At 41.2% G+C, this 20626-nt stretch overlaps 2 protein-coding genes across 8 annotated transcripts in view; one reads left to right on the top strand and one right to left on the bottom strand.

The window, feature by feature from the left end:
• The window catches only part of UBE2R2 (ubiquitin conjugating enzyme E2 R2), a 104145-nt gene extending 85834 nt beyond the window's left edge, over positions 1 to 18311 (top strand). The window contains exons 4-6 of the mRNA XM_029919658.1: positions 6 to 29; positions 12399 to 12533; positions 14936 to 18311. Of these exons, the coding sequence (XP_029775518.1) occupies positions 6 to 29; positions 12399 to 12533; positions 14936 to 15155 (379 nt within the window). The 3' untranslated portion in view covers positions 15156 to 18311. The remainder of the gene's footprint in view (positions 1 to 5; positions 30 to 12398; positions 12534 to 14935) is intronic.
• Positions 18312 to 19652: 1341 nt separating this feature from the next.
• UBAP2 (ubiquitin associated protein 2) overlaps positions 19653 to 20626 on the bottom strand; it is a 106166-nt gene continuing 105192 nt past the window's right edge. For all 7 annotated transcript variants that reach the window (XM_029920446.1, XM_029920447.1, XM_029920445.1 and 4 more), the window contains one exon: positions 19653 to 20622. In XM_029920446.1, the coding sequence (XP_029776306.1) occupies positions 20527 to 20622 (96 nt within the window). In that variant the 3' untranslated portion in view covers positions 19653 to 20526. The remainder of the gene's footprint in view (positions 20623 to 20626) is intronic.

Here is a 20626-nt window from a genome sequence, read left to right as displayed (position 1 = left end):
GAAAGGTGGAATCCTACTCAGAATGTCAGGTAAGGGGCTACATGAGGAATAACCTGGTTTTTAGATGGTTCTTAAGATTGGATATTATCTTTTAATAAGTACAAAAGAATCCTTTCTATACTTGGTTGTTATTTCTTCTGCTAGAGCTTTAAGTAACATGTATGTATCATTTTGAAGAGTCACATTTACAGAGCAGTAATGCATGTTACTCATTTCTTTATGTTCATCTTGGAAGAATTTTTCTAGTCTGACTTCTTCATCTTAACATTATTTAAGTTCCATCCTGCATCTTTGGATCTTTTGACGCCCATGTTTGGATGAGTTGTTTCCTTATTCTAGAGTTCTTTATATATTTTGCAGAGAAATCTATCATATAAGTCTTTACAAACTTCAAATGACTATATGTACTACTTTAAGAAGGTCTTCTGGGGCACCTGGGTGGCTCAGCCAGTTAAGTGTCCAACTTTGGCTCAGGTCATGATCTCATTGCTCATAAGTGCAAGCCCTGTGTCGGGCTCTGTGCTGACAGCTTGGTGCCTGGACCCTGCTGCGGATTTTGTGTCTCCCTGCCTCTCTGTGTCTCTCTCTCTCAGTTTCTCTCTCTCTCAAAAATAAACAAACATTTAAAAAGAAGAAGCTTTCATTTATGTTTGTTTTATTAGCTGTGTAGGTGTTTCTTAATGATTGATTTGAAAGGCTTGCATATTTCTTTTTATTCCATCCGTTGAACCATGTAAGTAGGTATTTTACCATCTGTTTGTTTAGAGTAGTGGTCTATATGTGTGGGAGTTAGTACCTAACCCTTAAAAGAATTTTGAAAAACTAGCTATACTGTTGAATATTTTGTTTTGTTTTGAAGATTTTATTTTTAACTAATCTATACACCCAACATGAGGCTGGAATGTACAATCCCAGGATGGAATCACACGCACTACCGACCGAGCCAGCCAGGTGCTCCCATTGTTGCATGTTTTTTGTGTTTTTTTTTTGTTGTTGTTGTTTTTTCTTTGTTGCATGTTTTTAGGTGCAGGTTTTTACACCACAAATTTAAATAGTTAAAAAAGTACATTTTTTTCTACCTATATTTGAATTTCCATTTTATATCCATACTGAGTTTAACTTGTAATTGTTAATGTTTACATTATTTATCACTATAATACTTTTCCACTCTAAAAATCTATAAATATATTTTAATTATTTATGACAAGGCTATAGTTAAACTTATTTCTGTATTGAATTACTTTATAAATTGACAGTTATACTGTTACTTTTGACATTTGCTAATAGAAATGCATCAGGTAGATGGGCATTTGTTTTCAGGTAGTTTATGTAGCTATGAGTAATTACTACTTTGCTGGAATGAGATAGAAACAGTTTCAGTTTTATATGATATATATCCCTTTTGGCTAAGATAGAATATAATATAATATATGAATAATCTATATGCTAATATACACACCAAGAATATATATACCTGTATATATACAATCTTATATGTGTGTGTATGTGCATATATACATATGACAGCTAACATATAGCACAAACATATGTTAGATGTAGTAATTAAGAGACCATATTTACATATGATAATGGAATAAAATTTTATATGGCAGTGAAACAATTCTTTTAATTCCTTTTGAGTTATTTGGCAAAAATCACTGGATGATCTGTTGTCAGGCTTAAAAAAAATTTATTTTTGTGATATAATTTCTATTACCCTGCACTTCTCCCAATTTAAGTGTAATATAAGTTCAGAGTTGTATAAGTATCACCACAGTAAATTTTAGAAATTGAAAAAAATTTTTGATGTTTTATTTATTTTTTTGAGAGAAAGCGAGAGCATGAGCAGGGGAGGGGCAGAGAGAGACAGACACACACACACAAAATCTGAAGCAGGCTCCACACTCCAAACTGTCAGCAGAGAGCCCAACATGGGGCTCGAACTCGTGAACCATGAGATCCTGACCTGAGCTGAAGTCCTATTCCTAACCGACTGAGCCACCCAGGCGCCCCAATTTTAGAACTTCTTTTTTTATCATCTTTAAAGAAATTCATTTGTCTTAACATTTACACTCCATTATCACTCCACCCCTGCCTCCACCTTTCTACCTGTGACCCGAGGGAACCCCCAGTCTACTTTCTATTATAGATTTACCTATTCTGGATATTTCGTAGGAATAGTAATTCAGTATGTAGCGGTTGGCTTCTTTAAGATCATGTTTCCAAGATTCATCCTTGTTGCAGCATGTGTCAGGTCAGTAGTACTTCACACCTTTTTATGGTTGAATGATACTCCATCGAATGTTTATACCACACTTTGTGTATCCATTGATCAATTGTTGGGTCTTTGGGTTGTTTCCATTTTTTTACTATTTTGAATAATGCTGCTATAGACACTGTGCATAAAGTTTTACATATACATGTTTTTATTTTCTTGGGTATATATACCTGGGAATGGAATTGCTGGGTTAAAAGATAACTGGGTATTTAACTTTTTGAGGAATTGTCAGGCTGTTTTGCAACATGGCTGCACTAAATAGTACACTCCTACCAACAGTATGTGACAATTTGTTTCTCCACATCTTCGTTGGTACTTGTTAATAATCTCTTTTTTTTTGGTTAATTTTTTAATACTTTATTTTTGAGACAGAACATGAGAGGGGGAGGGGCAGAGAGACAGGGAGACACAGAATCCAAAGCAGGTTCCAGGCTCTGAGCTGTCAGTACAGAGCCTGACGTGGGGCTCGAACCCACGAATGTGAGATCTGAGCAAAAGTCAGAGGCCCAACCGACTCAGCCACCCAGGCGCCCCTATCTTTGTTTTTTTTGTAGCCATCCTAGTGGGTGGCCATGGTATCTCATTGTGGTTCTGTTATTGATGTTTTTATCTTTCAATGACTTAAAATTTTAGAACAGTCTAGATTTTTGAAAATTGTGAAGATAATATAGTACTCATATCCCCTGTACCTATCAGTTTTCTTTATTATTAACAACTGATATTAATGTGGTTCATTCATTACAGTTAGAGAACCACGATTAACACATTATTATTAACTAAAGTCCATACTCTTTCACATTTCCTTGGTTTTTATCTGATGTCATTCTTTGCTGTAGAATTTCATGCATGATACCACATTATATTTAATAGGCATGTCTCCTTAGGCAACTGTGACAGTCTGAAACTTTCCTTGTTTTTGATGACCTTGACAATTTCAAGGAGTACCGATCAGGTATTTTATAAAAATGTCCTCCAGTTGGGATTTTTCTGATGTTTTCCTAGTTATTAGCGTATGGTTATGAAGACCACAGAGGTAAAATATATTTCATCACCTTGTATTAAAGTTCCCCTTTCCATTCTGTACTCTTTCAAAGGAAGGAAGTCTTAGGTGCAGCTCCCATGTAAGGAATGAGAAATTATACTTCCATGGTGGTGAGAAAGCTGTATAAATTATTTCAAATTCTTCTGCACAGGAGATTGATCTTTCTCTTCCACCCATTTATTTATTTACCTTGTTAGTCATTTTTAAATATCCCCAAATCTAGTAGCTCAGTAAGGAACTCTACTGTGGTTAAAAGCAAAAAAAAAAAAAAAAGGCTTCTTGACTTACACAAGGATTTCTGTTTTTAAATGTTTATATTTGAGAGGGGGGAGACAGAGGATCTAAATGGGCCCCATGCTGATGGCAGCAAGCCCAGTGTGGGGCTTAAATTCACGAACTGCAAGATCATGACCTGAGCCCAAATCAGACACTCAACTGATTGAGCCACACAGGTGACTTTACACAAGAATTTCTTACAAGTTTTTACCAAGATACTTAATTTCCATGTACTGTTGATTATGCTGATTACTAATTCCTTTAGATACCTTGTTAAATACAATATATGTTGAGAAAATAGATATATTTTGGATTGCACGACATCTTGGCCATATATTTTTAAATCAGAAAAAAAAATGACTTTTTTAATTGTGTTGCTATACCTCACTTTGAAATCATCATGCTTCTGAATTCAGTTCTCATTGATCAGGCACAGAGCTCTGCCAGAAGTTTATGTCTATGAAATAAAGAATCACCACATACTTCCTGTACTTTATGATTTACTTTAATGGGATTCTCCCTCAGGCATGATGCATTTCTTCTTCTGTTTAAAATATTTTTTTAATATTTGTTTTGAGAGAGAGAGAGAGGGAGGGAGAGAGAGAGGGCGGCAGAGCATGAGCAGGAAGGGTCAGAGAGAGAGGGAGACACAATCTGAAGCAGGCTCCAGGCTCCATGCTGTCAGCACAGAGCCTGACACAGGGCTCCAACTCCCCAAACCGTGAGATCATGGCCTGAGCCAAAACCAGCCACTTGACCAATTGAGCCACCAGGTGCCCTCTTCCTTCCTCCCTCCCTCCCTTTCTGTTTATTTTGAGAGAGAGAGAGAGAGAGAGAGAGAGAGAGAGAGAGAGAGAGAGGGAGGGAAGAGTGTGCTGGCATCCCAAGCAGGCTCGGCACAGGGCACAGGTCTCGATCTCACAAATGATATCATGACCCCAGCTAAAATTGAGGGCCTGGACACCTAACCGACTGAGCACCCAGGTCCCCAGGGAGGATTCATTTCTTAATAATCAGAGGTGGCATTAGTAAATTCATTTTAATGAAAGTATAATTCCAGTAGCCTCAGTCTGTACAAAAATTTATTATACTCCACCACATACCAAAATACTCTTTAACATCACTTCACACTTAAAAATAATTTTTGTATGTCTTTATTTTGAGAGGGAGACAGAGTGTGAGCAGGGGGAGGGGCAGAGGAGGAGAGAGAGAGAGAGAGAGAGGGGGGGGGGGGGGGGGGGGGGGGGGGGGAGGGAATCGGAAGCAGGCTCCAGGCTCTCAGCTGACAGCGCAGAGAGCCTAACGTGGTTCTCACAGACGGAGGTCATGACCTGAGCCGAAGTCGGAGGCTTAACCCCCTGAGCCACCCAGGCGCCCCATCACTTTACACTAACAAAATTAGTTTTGTGAAAGGAAAAACAGCTTTATTTGCAAATTTCTCTTTGTTTTATACCCCTTACATTTCATTACTCCTGGGCATTGCACCCTAGGAATATTTGGGGTATGTGGAGGTGCGCACGTCTTCTATAAAGGGCAGTTGTGAAAAGGAAGGCAAGGAGAACTGATGTGATACTTGATGTACCCCTGGGTGCACGAGGATATTTAAGACGACTGCTTTACACACGATCTTTTGTGATCATTAGCAGAATTCGTGTACTTCTTCCTACGTCTTCATCCCTCCTCTCCTTTACCACCATGCTAATTACTTGTTCCTTTAACCTATACCTATCTCTTATTTTCAGCCTTAACTGGTATATTGACACTTAGATCTGAGTGAAAGAAATCAGTATACTTATTCTGCCTCCTACCCACTCTCCTCCCTTTTCTTTATAACTTGTAGAAGCATTTGTTTATTGTCGGGAGGTTATAAGATTTATTGTCTGTACTGTTTTGTAACGTGATACTGGCTGTTAAAATTTCTTATTCCTGCCATTAAATGAATTCACCGTTTGCTGCCCATTATTTTCTTTCCTTTGATCTTTTAATTGGCTGAATTAGTCCATTAGTAATTTCTCCAGGCAGATGCTCCTTAGAGCCCTCTATATTGCCTGAATTCTTAGATGTTCAAAATGTTAAATGCTCTGTATGTGGGTGTGCATATGTTTTTGCAATTATACTTAAAGACAGTTTGGACAGAAGACTTCAGGATCATAAACTGACAGTGTACTTAAAAGGGCTAAGTACATATCTTTGAACATTTGTTGAAAAATTGAACAAAAAATGCAGGGTTGTCTTGTCAGTATGATTTTGGTGCTTGTTGTTCAGGGCTAGGAGCAACCCCAGTCAAAAGGAAGTGCTAGCTCTATGGTACTAAGTGATTCTTATTTCTGGAAGTTGAATGTTGAATCACATGCTTACATCTATCTTGTCCCCCTTTGAGAAAATGGGAGTACCCATTCTTCATAATACAAAGCCCCAAATGATTTTTTCTCACTGCATTTTCATGCTGTCTTGATGGGTATTGCCAATACTCACTGGAATTCAACATATTTTTATCTTTACTTCTGCATAAATACACAATATATTATTCACCTTGTCTCAACTTAAAATATTGTGGACCTTTTTTCTTTCAAAGTAGACCTGTTTTTTTATTTGATTCCTTCCTTTGGAGGACAGGAAACTCCTTTTATACTAATCTTCCTATCAAAAACTACTGTTGGCACCTTGTGTACCAGCATCATTTATTTTTTTCTCCCTCTGGGCCCACAGTTCACCTGAGACCCAATTTAGAAGCATTTCATAGACTTTGTCTCAGAGATTGCTTTCTCTTCTTTTATGCTTTTTGTTTAGAGGCTTTATAACCAGGACTGGTTATCTTGATTGCCCCTTTGATCTTCATACGCAACTATTAAAGGTTTTTGCATTGGAATCTCTTCTTAAGATTTTATTTTTAAGCAATCTCTGCATCCAAAGTGGGGCTTGAACCCACAATCCCAAGTTTAAGAGTCACATGCTCTACCAACTAAGTCAGCCAGGAGCCTGTGGAGTGTAATCTTGAGTTACCTTCTCAGACTTTTGTCTCCTAGCCTCATGTAATCATAGATGTTCCTTCAATGTAATGATCTTGGGGTGGGAAAATGAATGGAGGGTTTGGTATTTGTGAATTTCTCAGGAGACAAAGAATGTAATATATGCATTATCGGAACCTCATCTGCCTGGAATGCCTGGTGGTGCCCAGAACACCATAATGTCAGGAAAGGTCTACCTAATGAGTGGGTACAGAATACTTTTTTTACTTTCCCTTTATTTCTCTCTTACTTATTGTGAGGCAGGGGTGTTCTTCAGCCAGCAAACTGTACATAGTTCTCACAGGCTAGTGTATGGCATGGAAATATCAAGAGGCAAAATGTGAAGTGCTGGGGATTTTCTTTGATATTCCTTTGCTGCCAAACTCTCTAGAGTTAGCAGTTGTGCAAGTAAGGGTTCCACGTTCCATATCCAGTTTATGGGTGGCTGTAGCAAGACAGCAGTGGAGGTGGCATGACATGACCACCTGTACTAGTCTTTCATCAGTACCTCAGCGAACATTTAGAAAACTTAAACATGGAAAGCATTTGCAACCTGAAGAAGAGTAAAGCATCCCACTTACATTGAAGAGCCTAATTCAGTTTATAAAACAAAGACTAGTGAGTAGTGAAAGTAGAGGGGAAAGGAGGAGAATGATCACTACAATTGTGAGGATCCAGAGCATCAGCCAACTTGTGTCCACTAAAGGCTCAGTACATTTGCCTTCCCCACAGAGGAAGCCAGCATACTTTCTGAAGAAGGGAACATCCTATCACACCCAGGTTCACAGGATTAAGTTTATGCAGGTGAGAGTTCCTTAAGGAATTGGGAAGGTTTAAGGAGTAGGCATTAGCAAAGAGTGGCGTTAGGAGGGTAGGGGTCCCTGATGTTACCACATGTCAGCAATTAGGAGTCCACACCATGCCTCTTCTTTCAGGCGTAAGAAACAAAATACTCTTCAATTGTGCTCTGTCCAGAACCAGGTGTGTGCTTTTGGTTGGGGTTGGCTGTCAAACAGTAGAGTTCACAACTGCTTTTTCTGAGACGCCATCTCCAGAACTGTCTGCCGTATCTGCCGCAGGCTCGTAGATAAGGAGAGTCATCGTGGTGGAGGTTTGCTTTCTTTCGAAGGATGATTGCGTAGTGTTTTCTACTCCATCATGGAGAAGCATCTGTCAGGAACAGGACAGCATGTTTTCCTGTGTATTCTTCTCTATGACCTACTTAAAGGGAAGAGAGCTGAGTCGTGTCCCAAGTATTAGGTGACAAAGAATGCAAGGTGAGGGGAAATGGCTACAGCACTGCTGTTCCTAGGGCTCCTGACAGTTCCATTCTGGGCCAGGATGGTTTTATTTATTGCTCCCTTGATATTTGTATGTTGGGTTCCACTGCACTCAGCTTGGTAGTGTCAGACTGTGCATATGATATATATTGTGTATTTAGAAAATTTCCTCTTAAAAATGTTCTGATTTTGTGTTTTTGTGTATTTTAATCTGAGACCCTCATTCCTACCATGTGTTTTTGAGGGATATATCAGTCAGCAGCAGCTCCAGGATTGCACAGGAGGAAGTACTTATTACATTTGTTAGTTCCTTTAGAGGCATAAACAGAAAGCGTTTGTAATATGTGACCCTTTAAGCTATCACATTTCCCACTCATAACAGACTTATTTGCCATGATGTCCTTTCCAAATCCCACTTATATCTTGAAAATATGTAATAGGGACTGTTTTGGTTTTGTTTAAAAAAATATTTTTTTAATGTTTAATTTTGAGGGGGGGAAGAGAAGAGAGAATGTGTGTGTGATAGTGGGGGAGGGGCAGAGAGAGAGGGAGACACAGAATCTGAAGCAGGCTCCAAGCGCTGAGCTGTCAGCACAGAGTCCGACGTAGGGCTCAAACTCATGAACCGTGAGATCATGACCTGAGCCGAAGTGGGACACTTAACTGGCTGAGCCACCCAAGTGCCCCATGTGTATGTGTTTTAAGAGTCAAGGTAAGTTTAGGCTTTTTTTACTTTTTTTTATGTCTTTATTTTGAGAGACAGAGAGTGAGCAGTGGAAGGGCAGAGAGAGAGGGACACACAGAATCCGAAGCAGGCTCCAGGTCCTGAGCACAGAGCCCCACGTGGGGCTCAAACCCACGGACTGTGAGATCATGACCTGGTGCCCCAAGTTTAGGCTTTTAAGAATGAACACCTTCTACCTCATGGTGCCTGGAGGGTATATGTATATATTTGAAGATAATGCCAATCTTTAAGCCTGCAAAATTCCAAACTTTTCCTGCTTAGTTTGCAGGCAGATCCATGAGCCAGGTCTTAATTAGTTGTACTAAGGCCAGTTTTCTGCCTTTCCTCCTAAAGTTGTACTTGTGGTGACATAGTAGCTAACAAAGAAAGGTGAAAAAAAGTGAGGGGCTGGTGGATGCCTGGCTGTTCTGTTTGGTAGAGCATGAAACTCCTGATGTCAGGGTTGTGAGTTCAAGTCTCACGTTGGGCATAGACATTACTTTATAAGGGGGGGGGGGTCCAACCCAACTCCTTGACCATTGTCTGTATGTTGAAAAGGGACAATTATAAGATTGGTCATTGGGTCATAGATGTCCAATTCTCACTTCTTATCTCCCTTAGGTACCACTTTAGTTTTCTTGTTTTTATAACATGTCTGAGCTCTATAGAACTTAACACTTTGCTAATTTGCTGTTGGCTAGAGAGAGTGTATGTGTGTGTGTAATTGGTCTTCATTTTCTTTTGGTGTCTATTGTTTACAAGCTTTTTTTTTTTACGTTTATTTTTATTCAAACAGTATTTGTATTTTTATTTTATTTTATAGCCAAATCTCTCTGACAACGATTGTAAAACAACCTAAAAGATCAGAAGTATGAACCTGAAAACTATAGAAAGTGGAATGCTTTTGCCTATCCTTTTGTCCTTCTCTTAGAATTTTTAACTTTTGTCTAGATCCCTTGTGTTGAAAATCCCTACCATAGTCCCTGTCCTGGCTTTTATTTTATTTATTTTTAATTTCTTAATGTTTATTTTTGAGAGAGAGACATACACAGTGCACGTGGGGGAGGGACAGAGAGAGACACAGAATGCAAAGCAGGCTTCAGGCTCTGAGCTGTCAACAAAGAGCCCCATGTGGGGCTTGAACCACGAGACATGAGATCATGACCTGAGCTGATGTCAGCCGCTTAACCACCTGAGCCACCCAGGCACACCTGTCCTGGCTTTTAAAGCAGGGATGGAGGGAGCACATTTATTTCTTTGAGTATCTATAAATCTGGGAAAGGGGGTGGTCATGAGAATTTGGCCAATAATTGAAAACACTTAAGAACCATCTGTTCCTCATTTTTATCCCAAATTATTGCTTGATTAGGTCTGTTTTTATTTTAACACATGTAAAAAACTTACACTGCTGGATTTGGACAACCAGACCTATCTGTTCCTCTAAACGTACAGTACAGAAGAGCATAGTGTTATTCTTTCTAGGAAGTAAATCTGGGAGTGGGTCTTCAGAGTCTGTTTTGCTAATCCACGAAATTCATGTCTGCGTGAGAAGACTGTCTGAACGGACAGATGCGGCTCCGTGTCGCTCCTGAAAACCACCGCTTCAGGAGCTCCGTAGGTTAAATGGACACTGGGGCTCTGTGCTGTCAGCCCGCATTAAAAAACAAAAACAAGATCCTGCTGTCCAGAATAAGTGAAGAAATGAAAATGAAAGAAGTGAATACTTGTTGAGTTAAACTATTTTCATAGTTCACTATAGTACTTGATATTCTTCTGAAAGCCTGATGGATTTTCATTTAGAAGTATATGGTATTAGAAGGGACTTTTCATTTTGATAGAAATGAATAGTTCACCGTTTTATATTTCTCAATACAGTATTATTTTTTTATGTTTACTTATTATTGAGACAGAGCACGAGTAGGGGAGGGGAAGAGAGAGAGGGAGACAGAGATTCTGAAGCAGGTTCCAGGCTCTGAGCGGTGGTTTTCAGGAGTGACACGGAGCCACATCTGTCCGTTCAGACAGTCTTCTCTCTCTGTCAACGATTGTAAAACAACCTAAAAGATCAGAAGTATGAACCTGAAAACTATGAGATCATGACCTGAGCCAGTCGGACGCTTAACTGACTGAGCCACCCACGCGCCCCCATAATATTTTAATAATAAACATAAGATATAAGAAAATCAGCTTCATTAAACTATTCACAAATTTCTGAATTCAGTTAATACAACTTATCTAGATCTGTTGTCCAAAGTCGTAGCCACTATGTAACTACATGTAGCTATTTGAATTAATGGTTAAAAATTTAATTCTTCAGTTGCATAAGCTACCCTTCACAGTGCTCACGGGCTACCTGTGGCTGGTGGTTCTCATTTTGAATAGTACAGATTATGCATTTCCATCATCACAGGAAGTTGTAGACCATCTAGAGCTCCCCCCTCCCCCCCTCTGGCCCCCTTGTCCTGTCCTCCTCATCTTCCTAACAGGTTTTGGATTTATTCTGAGGCAACCCTTATGGAATGTTCTACCCACTTTTGTTTGTCCTTTGCTTCTAGGATGTTATGTCCATTTCCCATCATTGGCAGTGATGAGTTTCTGTGAATCTTTATTTTATAATGGAATTACTGAAGAAATCCAGAAGGATCTTTGTGGGGAAGGGCAGGGAGTTATTCTTGATTTAACAGAAAGGTGTGTGTGTGTGATGAATGGCTTTTAGCTAGATGGGAAAATTGTCTGTGAAAGTGCCTTTCGCTTGTGTAATCCCATAACAGAAACTCGTTTACCCTTTCTAGAAAGGTTTCATCAAACCAAACATAAATTGCCTGGCTCAGTCCCTTTATTTTTTGCTTGGTACAGGAGCAAAAGGGTATTTTCCAACAACACAGTCTCAATCACCTCACACCAGTGAGAAGAGGTAGAGAAATTGTTTTTTCTCCCCATTTTTTCTTTACATACATACACATAGCTTTTAGGGGAAAAACCCCTGAGAATAATTTCAAGTCTTTGGAGCCTGATCTGGTTATTTTTCTACAGAAACTTTATTCCCTGTGGGTAAGGTGTCTGTTTTTTTATCTGTGGATGAAAATGCCTGTCTTTATCTCCCTCAAGACTTACAGACCCCGGGATAATGGGATGGCATCTGACTTGCTCACTACTGTATATCCAACATCATAGTTGGTGCCTCTCACACACATGAAGTGCTTAGAGACGAGTTCTTCCTTGTCTGGGCTGTTGTTTTCCTCCATTCTCCTGCTTAAATGTCTTCCTTCCCTTAGAAGTACGGAAAGGAAATACAGTTGTATGTAATATCATTTTTTTAGATCCACTTAAGCAGCCATGGTAAGAAGTGGATTGGGCGGGGGCAGAGTCATTTTTAACCCTCTCCCACGAAAGGATGGCCTTAAATAAGCTAAATATTTTTTGCTTTTTCTTTTCCTATTGCACTTAATTTGTAGTTTTTGAAATATGTTGGTTGAAAAGTTTTCAGGCTTCCACTTTCTGCAGATTGGAACATGTAGCCAGATGAAGACCATGCATGCCTTCTACAGAGTTTATTCTGTGCCCTGCAACTTGACCTTATGATTGGCTTGCAGATTTCCTCTTTGTGTCCTCATGAGCAGCTTGTTTCTAGCCTAGCCCAGCTGAGTACTGAAAACAAAACCTTACATTCTATTTCTATTCCCCTAAGGTCTCAAATATTAGTCTTAAATTTAAAAGCACAATATTTTTGGATCTTGTAAATATGAATATTTGTAGCTGACTCCCTTCCCCCTTCCTTTCTCCCCCCCAGGACTATCCTGTTAAGTGTAATCTCATTGCTCAATGAGCCCAACACCTTCTCCCCAGCCAATGTGGATGCTTCGGTTATGTTCAGAAAATGGAGGGACAGTAAAGGAAAAGACAAAGAATATGCTGAAATCATTAGGTAAGGTGCCTTGTTTTACCTTCTTTTTGATTACTTCAAGTCTTCATACAGAACCAAGGGTATAAATTAAACTTGAATATCTACTCTGTTTTTCTCAATTTAAATTTATTGTTTGGGAAGAGATTTCTGCCTGAGCCTAATGAGTTTTGCTTCTGAGAGCGCACACACTGGAGGATAAAGCTGTAGCAGATCTGATTTCCTGGAAACCAGAAACTTCCAGGTTCTCAGTCATCAAAGTTTGTAGACTCTGCCTCCAAATCATTCTGTTCAGGATTTTCAGCATGTCTATTCAGTGTAGCAGATACCCAAAGTATTTCCAGACATCCTAGATGTTGTTGTTTTCAAAATTTTTAATGAAGCCCTATAGTTTATTGGCCCTTTGACCATACCAGCAAGTATCTTCTGGGTATCGTCATTATCAGTAACACTAGTATATGGTTGAACAGAATCCTAGAAGCTTCGTCTTACTAGGAGATTTGGAATCTCTAGCTCAGCCACCCTTCATATGACCTTTTTATCAGTTAACTTTTTGGGTCTTTAGTTTTTCCATCTGTATAAAAACGGGGAAAAAAGTAGAAGTTATTGGAGCTGAACCAGTCAGCTCTCAATCATATCCTGAGTAGGACCTTGTAAGGTTTTCTTAACAGTACCCAAGAATTGGTACTTGAGTTGCAATATTTATTTCCTCTTAGTACTGTTACATTTTATACCCTTAAAATAGAGCCCCAAGGACAGTTCCAGCACATTCTGTGCATAGTTTGGTAAGTGCTAGAATTTATACAAATAGAGTCCCTCTTTATAACTCTAGTCAGCACAATACCATGTGATGTATTAAAAAAAACTGCACAGAAAATAGCTGAATAATATATATAGATCAGCAGTTCTTCATGATTTCTACCCATTAGAATCACCTTTAGACCCTCTTTCATATCCATAGTCATTTAGTGAGATGATAAGGATAGAATCTAGGCATGCGTATTTCATTTTTAGTAGCCACCTGGGTGACTGGTATATACCAAATATTGAAGATAAATTAGTGCAAATAGTAAAAACCTGGAAATTTAGAGGAGCTGGAGTAGATTGAAATTGAAAGATGGGAATACTTCACAAAACGGGATTAGAGCCTGAGCCTGAAGTTCAAGGAAAGGGTAGGTTTAGTAAGTAAAGAATTTTTATCCCTAAGGTATTTGTATTCTTTAAATATAAATAATAAAGTAAACCTATAAATATATACACATAATGAATAAATATATATTATGTATGTGTGTGTATTTATTTATTTTGAGAGTGAGAGTGTGCAAGTAGAGGAGGGGCAGAGAGAATCCCAAGCAGGCTCCGTGCTGTCAGTGCAGAGCCTGAGGCAGGGCTCAAACTCATGAACCTTTGAAACCATAACTTGAGCTGATCAAGAGTCCGATATTTAACCAAATGAGCCACCCAGTTTTCTTAATTTAAGGGTTTATCTCATTCTCTTATTCTTTCCACATTTATTACACACCAGCTTCATGTCTGGTACTATTAGTCATTAAGGCAGCCTTTCTCCTTGAGGAGCTCACACTTTACTGATAAGAATCTGTAAGCAAACGACCATGTAATAAATGCACATATAGCCTTCTTGGCATTCTCTCTCTCTCTCTGCCTTTGCCCCGTTTGCATGTGTGTGTGCTCTCAAACATTTTTTTAAAAAAGTGACTAAGAAGTAGATCTCCACTCCAATGAAGTTGACATTTGGGTGGGGTAGGAGGAGGAGGAAACTGACAGAAAAATTAACAAATGGGGAAGCTCATAGAAAAAATATGAGTGATTAAGTAGCATAATGTAAAGAAGTGACTACATGACTGCTTTAAATTGGGTTTTCAGAACAGGCCACTTCTAAGTACAGATCTGAATGACATACGTAGCCAAATTAGTAAAATAGGAGAAGGCAACTGATCTACACAGAACAAGTGGTGTTCAAGTTACTTAAAAAACAGGAAAAGAAAACCAGGATGGCCTGTGTGTTTTGGGTGATGTGAATGAAGCGGGAGGCAGGTTTATCATGCATCACTGGAGCTTATTCCAGTTTGGAATTTACTACAAGAGCAAATGGCAGGATTACTAAATAAAGGATGAGTGGTTGGGGTTGCAGAGTTTGGTGTGAGAGGAGGCAGGGAAGAAGTGTCTGAGGTGATTCCTGGCCGATCACCTGAGATCCACTGCTTTTAAATACCCTCCAGAAGGCTATTATGTGAGTGTTCTTAAACATGGTACCTGATGGGCTGAGAACCTTTGTAGGATCTGTCAGATGCTTTTAGGCAGGCACTGAAATTCAGAAATGTGACTCATAACGAATCTTAACTATTAAGAAAGGCCAATTGTAAATCTGTCTTGAAGACAGACTAACATAAACTGTCTCCTTTCAGGAAACAGGTTTCAGCCACTAAAGCCGAAGCAGAAAAGGATGGAGTGAAGGTCCCCACAACCCTGGCGGAATACTGCATCAAAACTAAAGTGCCTTCCACTGATAACAGCTCAGATTTGCTTTATGACGACTTGTACGACGATGACATCGACGATGAAGATGAGGAGGAGGAAGATGCCGACTGCTACGACGACGATGATTCTGGGAATGAGGAGTCGTGACGTGCTCCTTCAGTGCCCCTGTACTGCCCGGCCTTCTCAGGCCAAAGGGAGGGGAGCAAGTGGGGACCTAGCAGTGGCCCCTCAACAAAAACCTATCACGGGGGTGGGAAAACAAACACGGCTCCTGCTGACTCCCCTTATGGATCAGTTTGCTCCTTTTTATGGACCTCTTAACAGAGAGAAAGTACTCCTCCACAGAATGTCTGAATTCTTGCATTCTTTACCCTTCCATCACTGTATTGATTCTTTTTTTTTCTTCTTTAAACCCAAACTTTCGCCTCACTTCGTCTCTGCAGAGTTTTCTCAGCAAAAACACGTTTGGTCTGTTTTTAGATTCTTGAAGAATTAGTCTTTCATCAAGGCGTTTGTGTTTAAAGCTGGGAACCCATTGGAAGTTCACAAGTGCTGCATATTGCTGAATAGCAAAAGAAAATGGAAAAAAAAATATAAAAACCCCACAAAACAAACTTAAAAAAAAAAACAAATTTGCCAAGGTTTAGCTGCTCATTTACATTAGTGTGTGTGCATTCGATCAGCCCCATGGTGGTGAGTTTTGTTTCCTTTCCCGTCTTAAGGCTGGGATACAGTGGGCATCAGGGACTTCGTGTGGAGCCTGATGAAATGTGTTCCTAAGGGCACAGAGACCCTTTAGCCTCCAGGAAACCATCCTAACACAGGGGGTCTCAGCTACTCTGAGGAGAGAGATCAGATTTTGTTTTTTGAAATCGATTGGGATCTAAAGCCTGAAATAAATATTCATACTTTACATAGAACTGAGCACTTGATTGCTATTTATTTTAAAGACAAGAGTTGTTACCCTCCCCACCCCGAGGGAGTGGGCAGCGAGTGGAGACAGTGCGCGTGTGCGTGCGTGTGTATGTGTGTGTGTAGTCTTAGTGATTGGGAACAGGGAGTTTAAAATCACTATGCCAATCTTGGTTGATGCTGCTGGGGGAAAAAAGTCAAAACTACTGGTGACCACTGTTGGGTAAGAAAACATCTTATGTGAACATGGCCTTTCCCTCAAAGATTTTTTTAAAAATCCTCATGGTGAGAGTGTTAAGTAGCCAGTTTTAATTACTCAGTATTAATCCTAGGTGCATGTGTTAAGATTTTGGTTTTCATTGAGCTGCTTATGCCGATAGTGATAGCTGTGGATAGGAGACACGAGTGACTGGTTTCTGCTTTCCTCGTTGGATGTAACCTGGACTCTTCTCTCCTTTCAATGTACTCTGGCTGTGGAGGGCAAGCAGAAGTTGTGCATGGAGCTTGCGCCGGGCTGCCTTGACTCTTCTAGCAGGGCCGAGGGGACTTGGCTGCAGGCAGTGTCCGGGCAACGGCTAGCTCTTCCAGCTGTGCAGTGGCTGCAGCTTTGACTTCCCCGGTCTCAATCACGTGTTACTTCAATCAATACTGAGATCCATCAGCCTTCACCAACCAGGGACTTAAGAACTTGGCGGTGATTTTTGTTTCTTTTGGGAGTGGGCCAGTCCATCGGAGGGCAGTGTTCTTTCAGTGGGGAAAATCATGATAATGTAAAAATTAGACTTCAGAAGGAAAATACAGCAGAGATTGGCTATGATCCTCCTCCAGATCCCTGTGCACAGATGTCAACTTCTTCGGATCATAGCTCAGAAAGAACCAAAGGGTTGATGAGGGACAGGGGTAGGATGGATCTTAGAACAGAGTAGGTGATGCTTATTACTTCCTTAGCTCCTCCTTCCTTTCTGATCTCAGGGTTTTCATTAGTTCTTCAAACTCCAAACATTTGCTGACTAATCCCCAGCAGACCTCTCTGGCCTCTAAAGTTTGATTTGGTATTAAGTGGGGATGTTAACATGCAAAGGTTCATATGGGACCATGTTGAGCCTGGTCCCAGAATCTCTGTCCAATCCACACAGGACTAGGACTCTTTGCACCTCTGATCTAGTGAATCCAGTCAGATTCAGAGAACAGAACAGCTCTTTGTGACAAAACACTGGCCACACATTCTCTTGAAAGATGTTAGAACTAGCTTTTTACACCCTATGCTGATAATCTGCACATCTTCTGGAGCGCAGGCTCTCATAATGCTGATTACCCTGTCACCCCCACACACGTTTACAGCCGGTAGCTTGGTCTTCTCTCTTGGAGCCCTATATGGATTTACTTTTATCCCTTATCACAAAAGCATTTCTCTACCAGGGCAGGCCAGGCAGAAAGTGCTGTGCTGCTCAGCCCTGTCCATTAGGCCCTGTTGGCCTCTGTTGCACGTTGACTCAGGGAGCCAGAGAGCCAGGTGGAGGTCAATACCTCTTAGCCCTTTGGGGTGTTACTATTGAGGGCTGGGTTTGCCTCTGTTAGGAGTACAATCAATTCCAGAAAAGACTTGGCATGTGTTGATTGGCTAGCAGGTATATTCTGATAACTCAGACTGACCTGTAAAACCCAGATGCTGGTTCCAGAGCTCTGTCCTGAGAACACATCCTGTGGCAAAAAAAAAAAAAAACTTGAGCATGTAATTTTCTTTTTGAGAGTAGAGGTCTCAGGCTCAGGCCACAACCTTGTAAGTACAGCTTTGATTATTTGGTGTTGACATGAATTCAGAATCCTGCATTTTTAGATTCCTTTTGATTCTAGTGGAGGCTTCTTTGGATGCTCTTCAGGTTTGTGTGTTTTGAGGCTGGGTGGAGAAAGTAATATTTTGGTTCCATTGTTGCTTCTCAAAGTCTTCCCCCTCTTTCTATTTCATATCATTCCAGAGTTCTTTTCTATTAGCCAAACTTTTCTGTAGCCCCTTCTTTCCTCTTCCCTGGTGATTACTTGCTTCTTTATTTGCTGGTTTCCTTATGTTTGGGACATATGCAGTAAGAAATTGAAGGGGAAAGTGTGTAGTTCTCCACTGAAAGTTAACTCCCCACCCCTCCCATTCTGATAAAAATGGTTTACATTTACAAAAAGATTCAGATGCAATTTTCAACTATTCTGAAACCAGCAGGACACACCTGACTTTAATAGTTTTCTTAGCTGAAATTGTAGATGTTTTTCTTCAGTTTAACTTATGAGAAATTATCTGATGCATTTTTGTGTTGAATTTCCCCTTTAGTGGTTTATTTTGTCTTTTTCTGCCCGTCTACTAATAAAATGTGAAATAAAATATACCTGTATTGCTACTTCCCCATGGGATGACCCTCTTCTTTCTTTGTGTTACAGAAAACTAAAAGATGGTCTCAGTATTTCCACTGTTTCCTTGCAGATTATGCCCATGACTCAGCTGAAAAATCAAAAACCAAAATCGAATCTCACTCACCTGCCTTATAGGATATTCTGCTCAATTCACCTCCTCACATAGTGAAGTCTCAGTCCTTACTAGCTTTTAGGAAAGATTATTAAAGATCCAAACACTAATTCTTACTAAGTAGGGCACAACCTGCTGATGCACAGAGGTTGGTGAAGGGATGAGGGAGCTCCAATGCCCTCCTTAGGTAAGCATTCGTCTTCACTGTCATTTGTCTTTTGAACTTCCTGCTGCTAATAAGCAGCGATCACATCGTTTAATTAAAGTCCCTGTTTCATTTTACTTATGGACACTTTCGTTTTTTCTGGTCAGGAGCTCAAGCTGTGCACAACGCAGCTGTTTGCAACAGCAGCACGTGCCCCATCTGATTAAATGACCGCTGATTTTAGATGCCAAAAAGCAGAAAAGGTAAAGACTGGCTGTGGGCTGGTTCTGGCACACTGACTTGACTTGACCAGTATTTGAGGCACTTCCACTTGCTTCTTTAGCCTAGTCTCGGGGTTACTTAGGAAGGAAATGGGAGGCTGTGATGCCCCTAGCAACACCTCTCGGTTGGAGCACAGTTGTGCTATAGATCAAGTAGGGCGACCTGCCTCCTGTCAGACCCATGGACAGTGGATGACCCTGGTTCCTCCTGACCTGGGAGCAGGAGGAAGGAGCTGCATTAGAATCCTGGCCCCAGGTGAATGGCTGCTGGGGAATTTGTGGAGCAGATATTTAGCCCAGGACCCACTTACCTGCTTGAAACCACCCCAACTCACTAGTCTGTTCCCAGCCCTTCTCTGGCTGATGAAGATCGCAGGATGGAGAGAAGGATTAGCTGTCCAAACTCACGCTCCCTCTGGCCACGAGAAAGACACCCTCCGTTCTTACCTTTATTTCAGATTTAATGTCAGTTAACATCTGGAAAAGAAGTTACCCTGCCCTAGGATTCCTGTTGACCGGGCCCTCAGAGACTGCCTTTTCCAAGTGAACTCTGAGAACCAGCGCCTCTGCCCCGTCAGGAGGGTTCGCAGTCCTTTCAGCCCTACCGTTTACACCCCCTGGATGCTGACCCAGGCTGAGGTGAGAGAAGGAATACCAATGTAAGCCTTCATAACCTATTGTCAGAAGACTGAACGCACGAGCTATGCTTCAGCCCTGTGACGTCCAGGCTGCCCGGAACAATAATGAAGACAGCCTCCCCCCTGAGCTGCCCTTGAGTCACACCACACAGAGACTGCGCATGCTCTCAGAACTTTATTAGGTGGAGATCGGGCAGAAGAGAAAACCCCTGAAACAGTTGCCCACCTGGTTCAGGACAACTGGAATAGAGGAGCCTTTGCTTGGAGACATGCTCTCACTACGGTGACAGCGTATCTTTGATTTTATTGTTTTTTTAAAGGGAGCAGACTGACTGAACATCTCGAGTGCAACTTCAGACTTTTTCGGTCAGCCAGAGGAAGGCAAGTCTCCTGGGGACAAGACCAGAAGCAGAAGCCTCTGCTCTATATGTAGACAAACAGGTGCCACTTTCACATTGGGCCGGAAGGAGATCTCTGCTACTCCCAGATCAAGATTTGGCAGGAGAGGAACAGGACAAATGACAAAAGGACCAGTTTCTCAAAAAGCGAGGGCTAAAGTAATTACACACGGAAGGAAACCTCAAATAATGGCTTACAATGGAGCGAGATAAGTCGTGATTCTTCATTGGTACCTGACCCCAATACCCAAACTGCCTTCGACCAGCCCTTCCACACTGCTCCTAGCTGCCCGCTGGCTGGGAGCTACACAGAAGGCCTAAAGGCAGAAGGAAAAGGGGGCTTATTTGCTACAGTGGAAAGGGGCTGGAGTGGGGAGAGCAGGCCTGGCTAAGAGTAGCAGCTGTACCCCCCCGCCCCACTCCCCCAGGACTTCTATCACATTTACAAATACATACATAAATACATTACATACAAGAGCGAGTCTGGGAGGCAGGCTCCCCACAGAGGCTCGGCCGACACAGTTACACATCTCAGAATTCTAGGAAAGGGCACCGGGCTCCCAGCAATGGGCTCCATGTGTTCTCTCCTGCCCAGGGAAAGCCCCGCCCCAGCCCACGCCTCTCTTCAGGGTTCAGTTTGTCCAGTATGGAGAGTTGCCGTAGGCAGGCTTGGAGGCTTGCGACTTGGGCTGCAGGGAGCTGGGCTGGCTGCGCTGACCGGAGCCACTCTGA

This window comes from Suricata suricatta, chromosome 13 (genome assembly GCF_006229205.1).
Source record: "Suricata suricatta isolate VVHF042 chromosome 13, meerkat_22Aug2017_6uvM2_HiC, whole genome shotgun sequence".
Classification (NCBI taxonomy): Eukaryota; Metazoa; Chordata; class Mammalia; order Carnivora; family Herpestidae; genus Suricata; species Suricata suricatta.
Note: the sequence above shows the minus strand (reverse complement) of the source record. Positions and strands in the feature narration are given on the sequence as shown.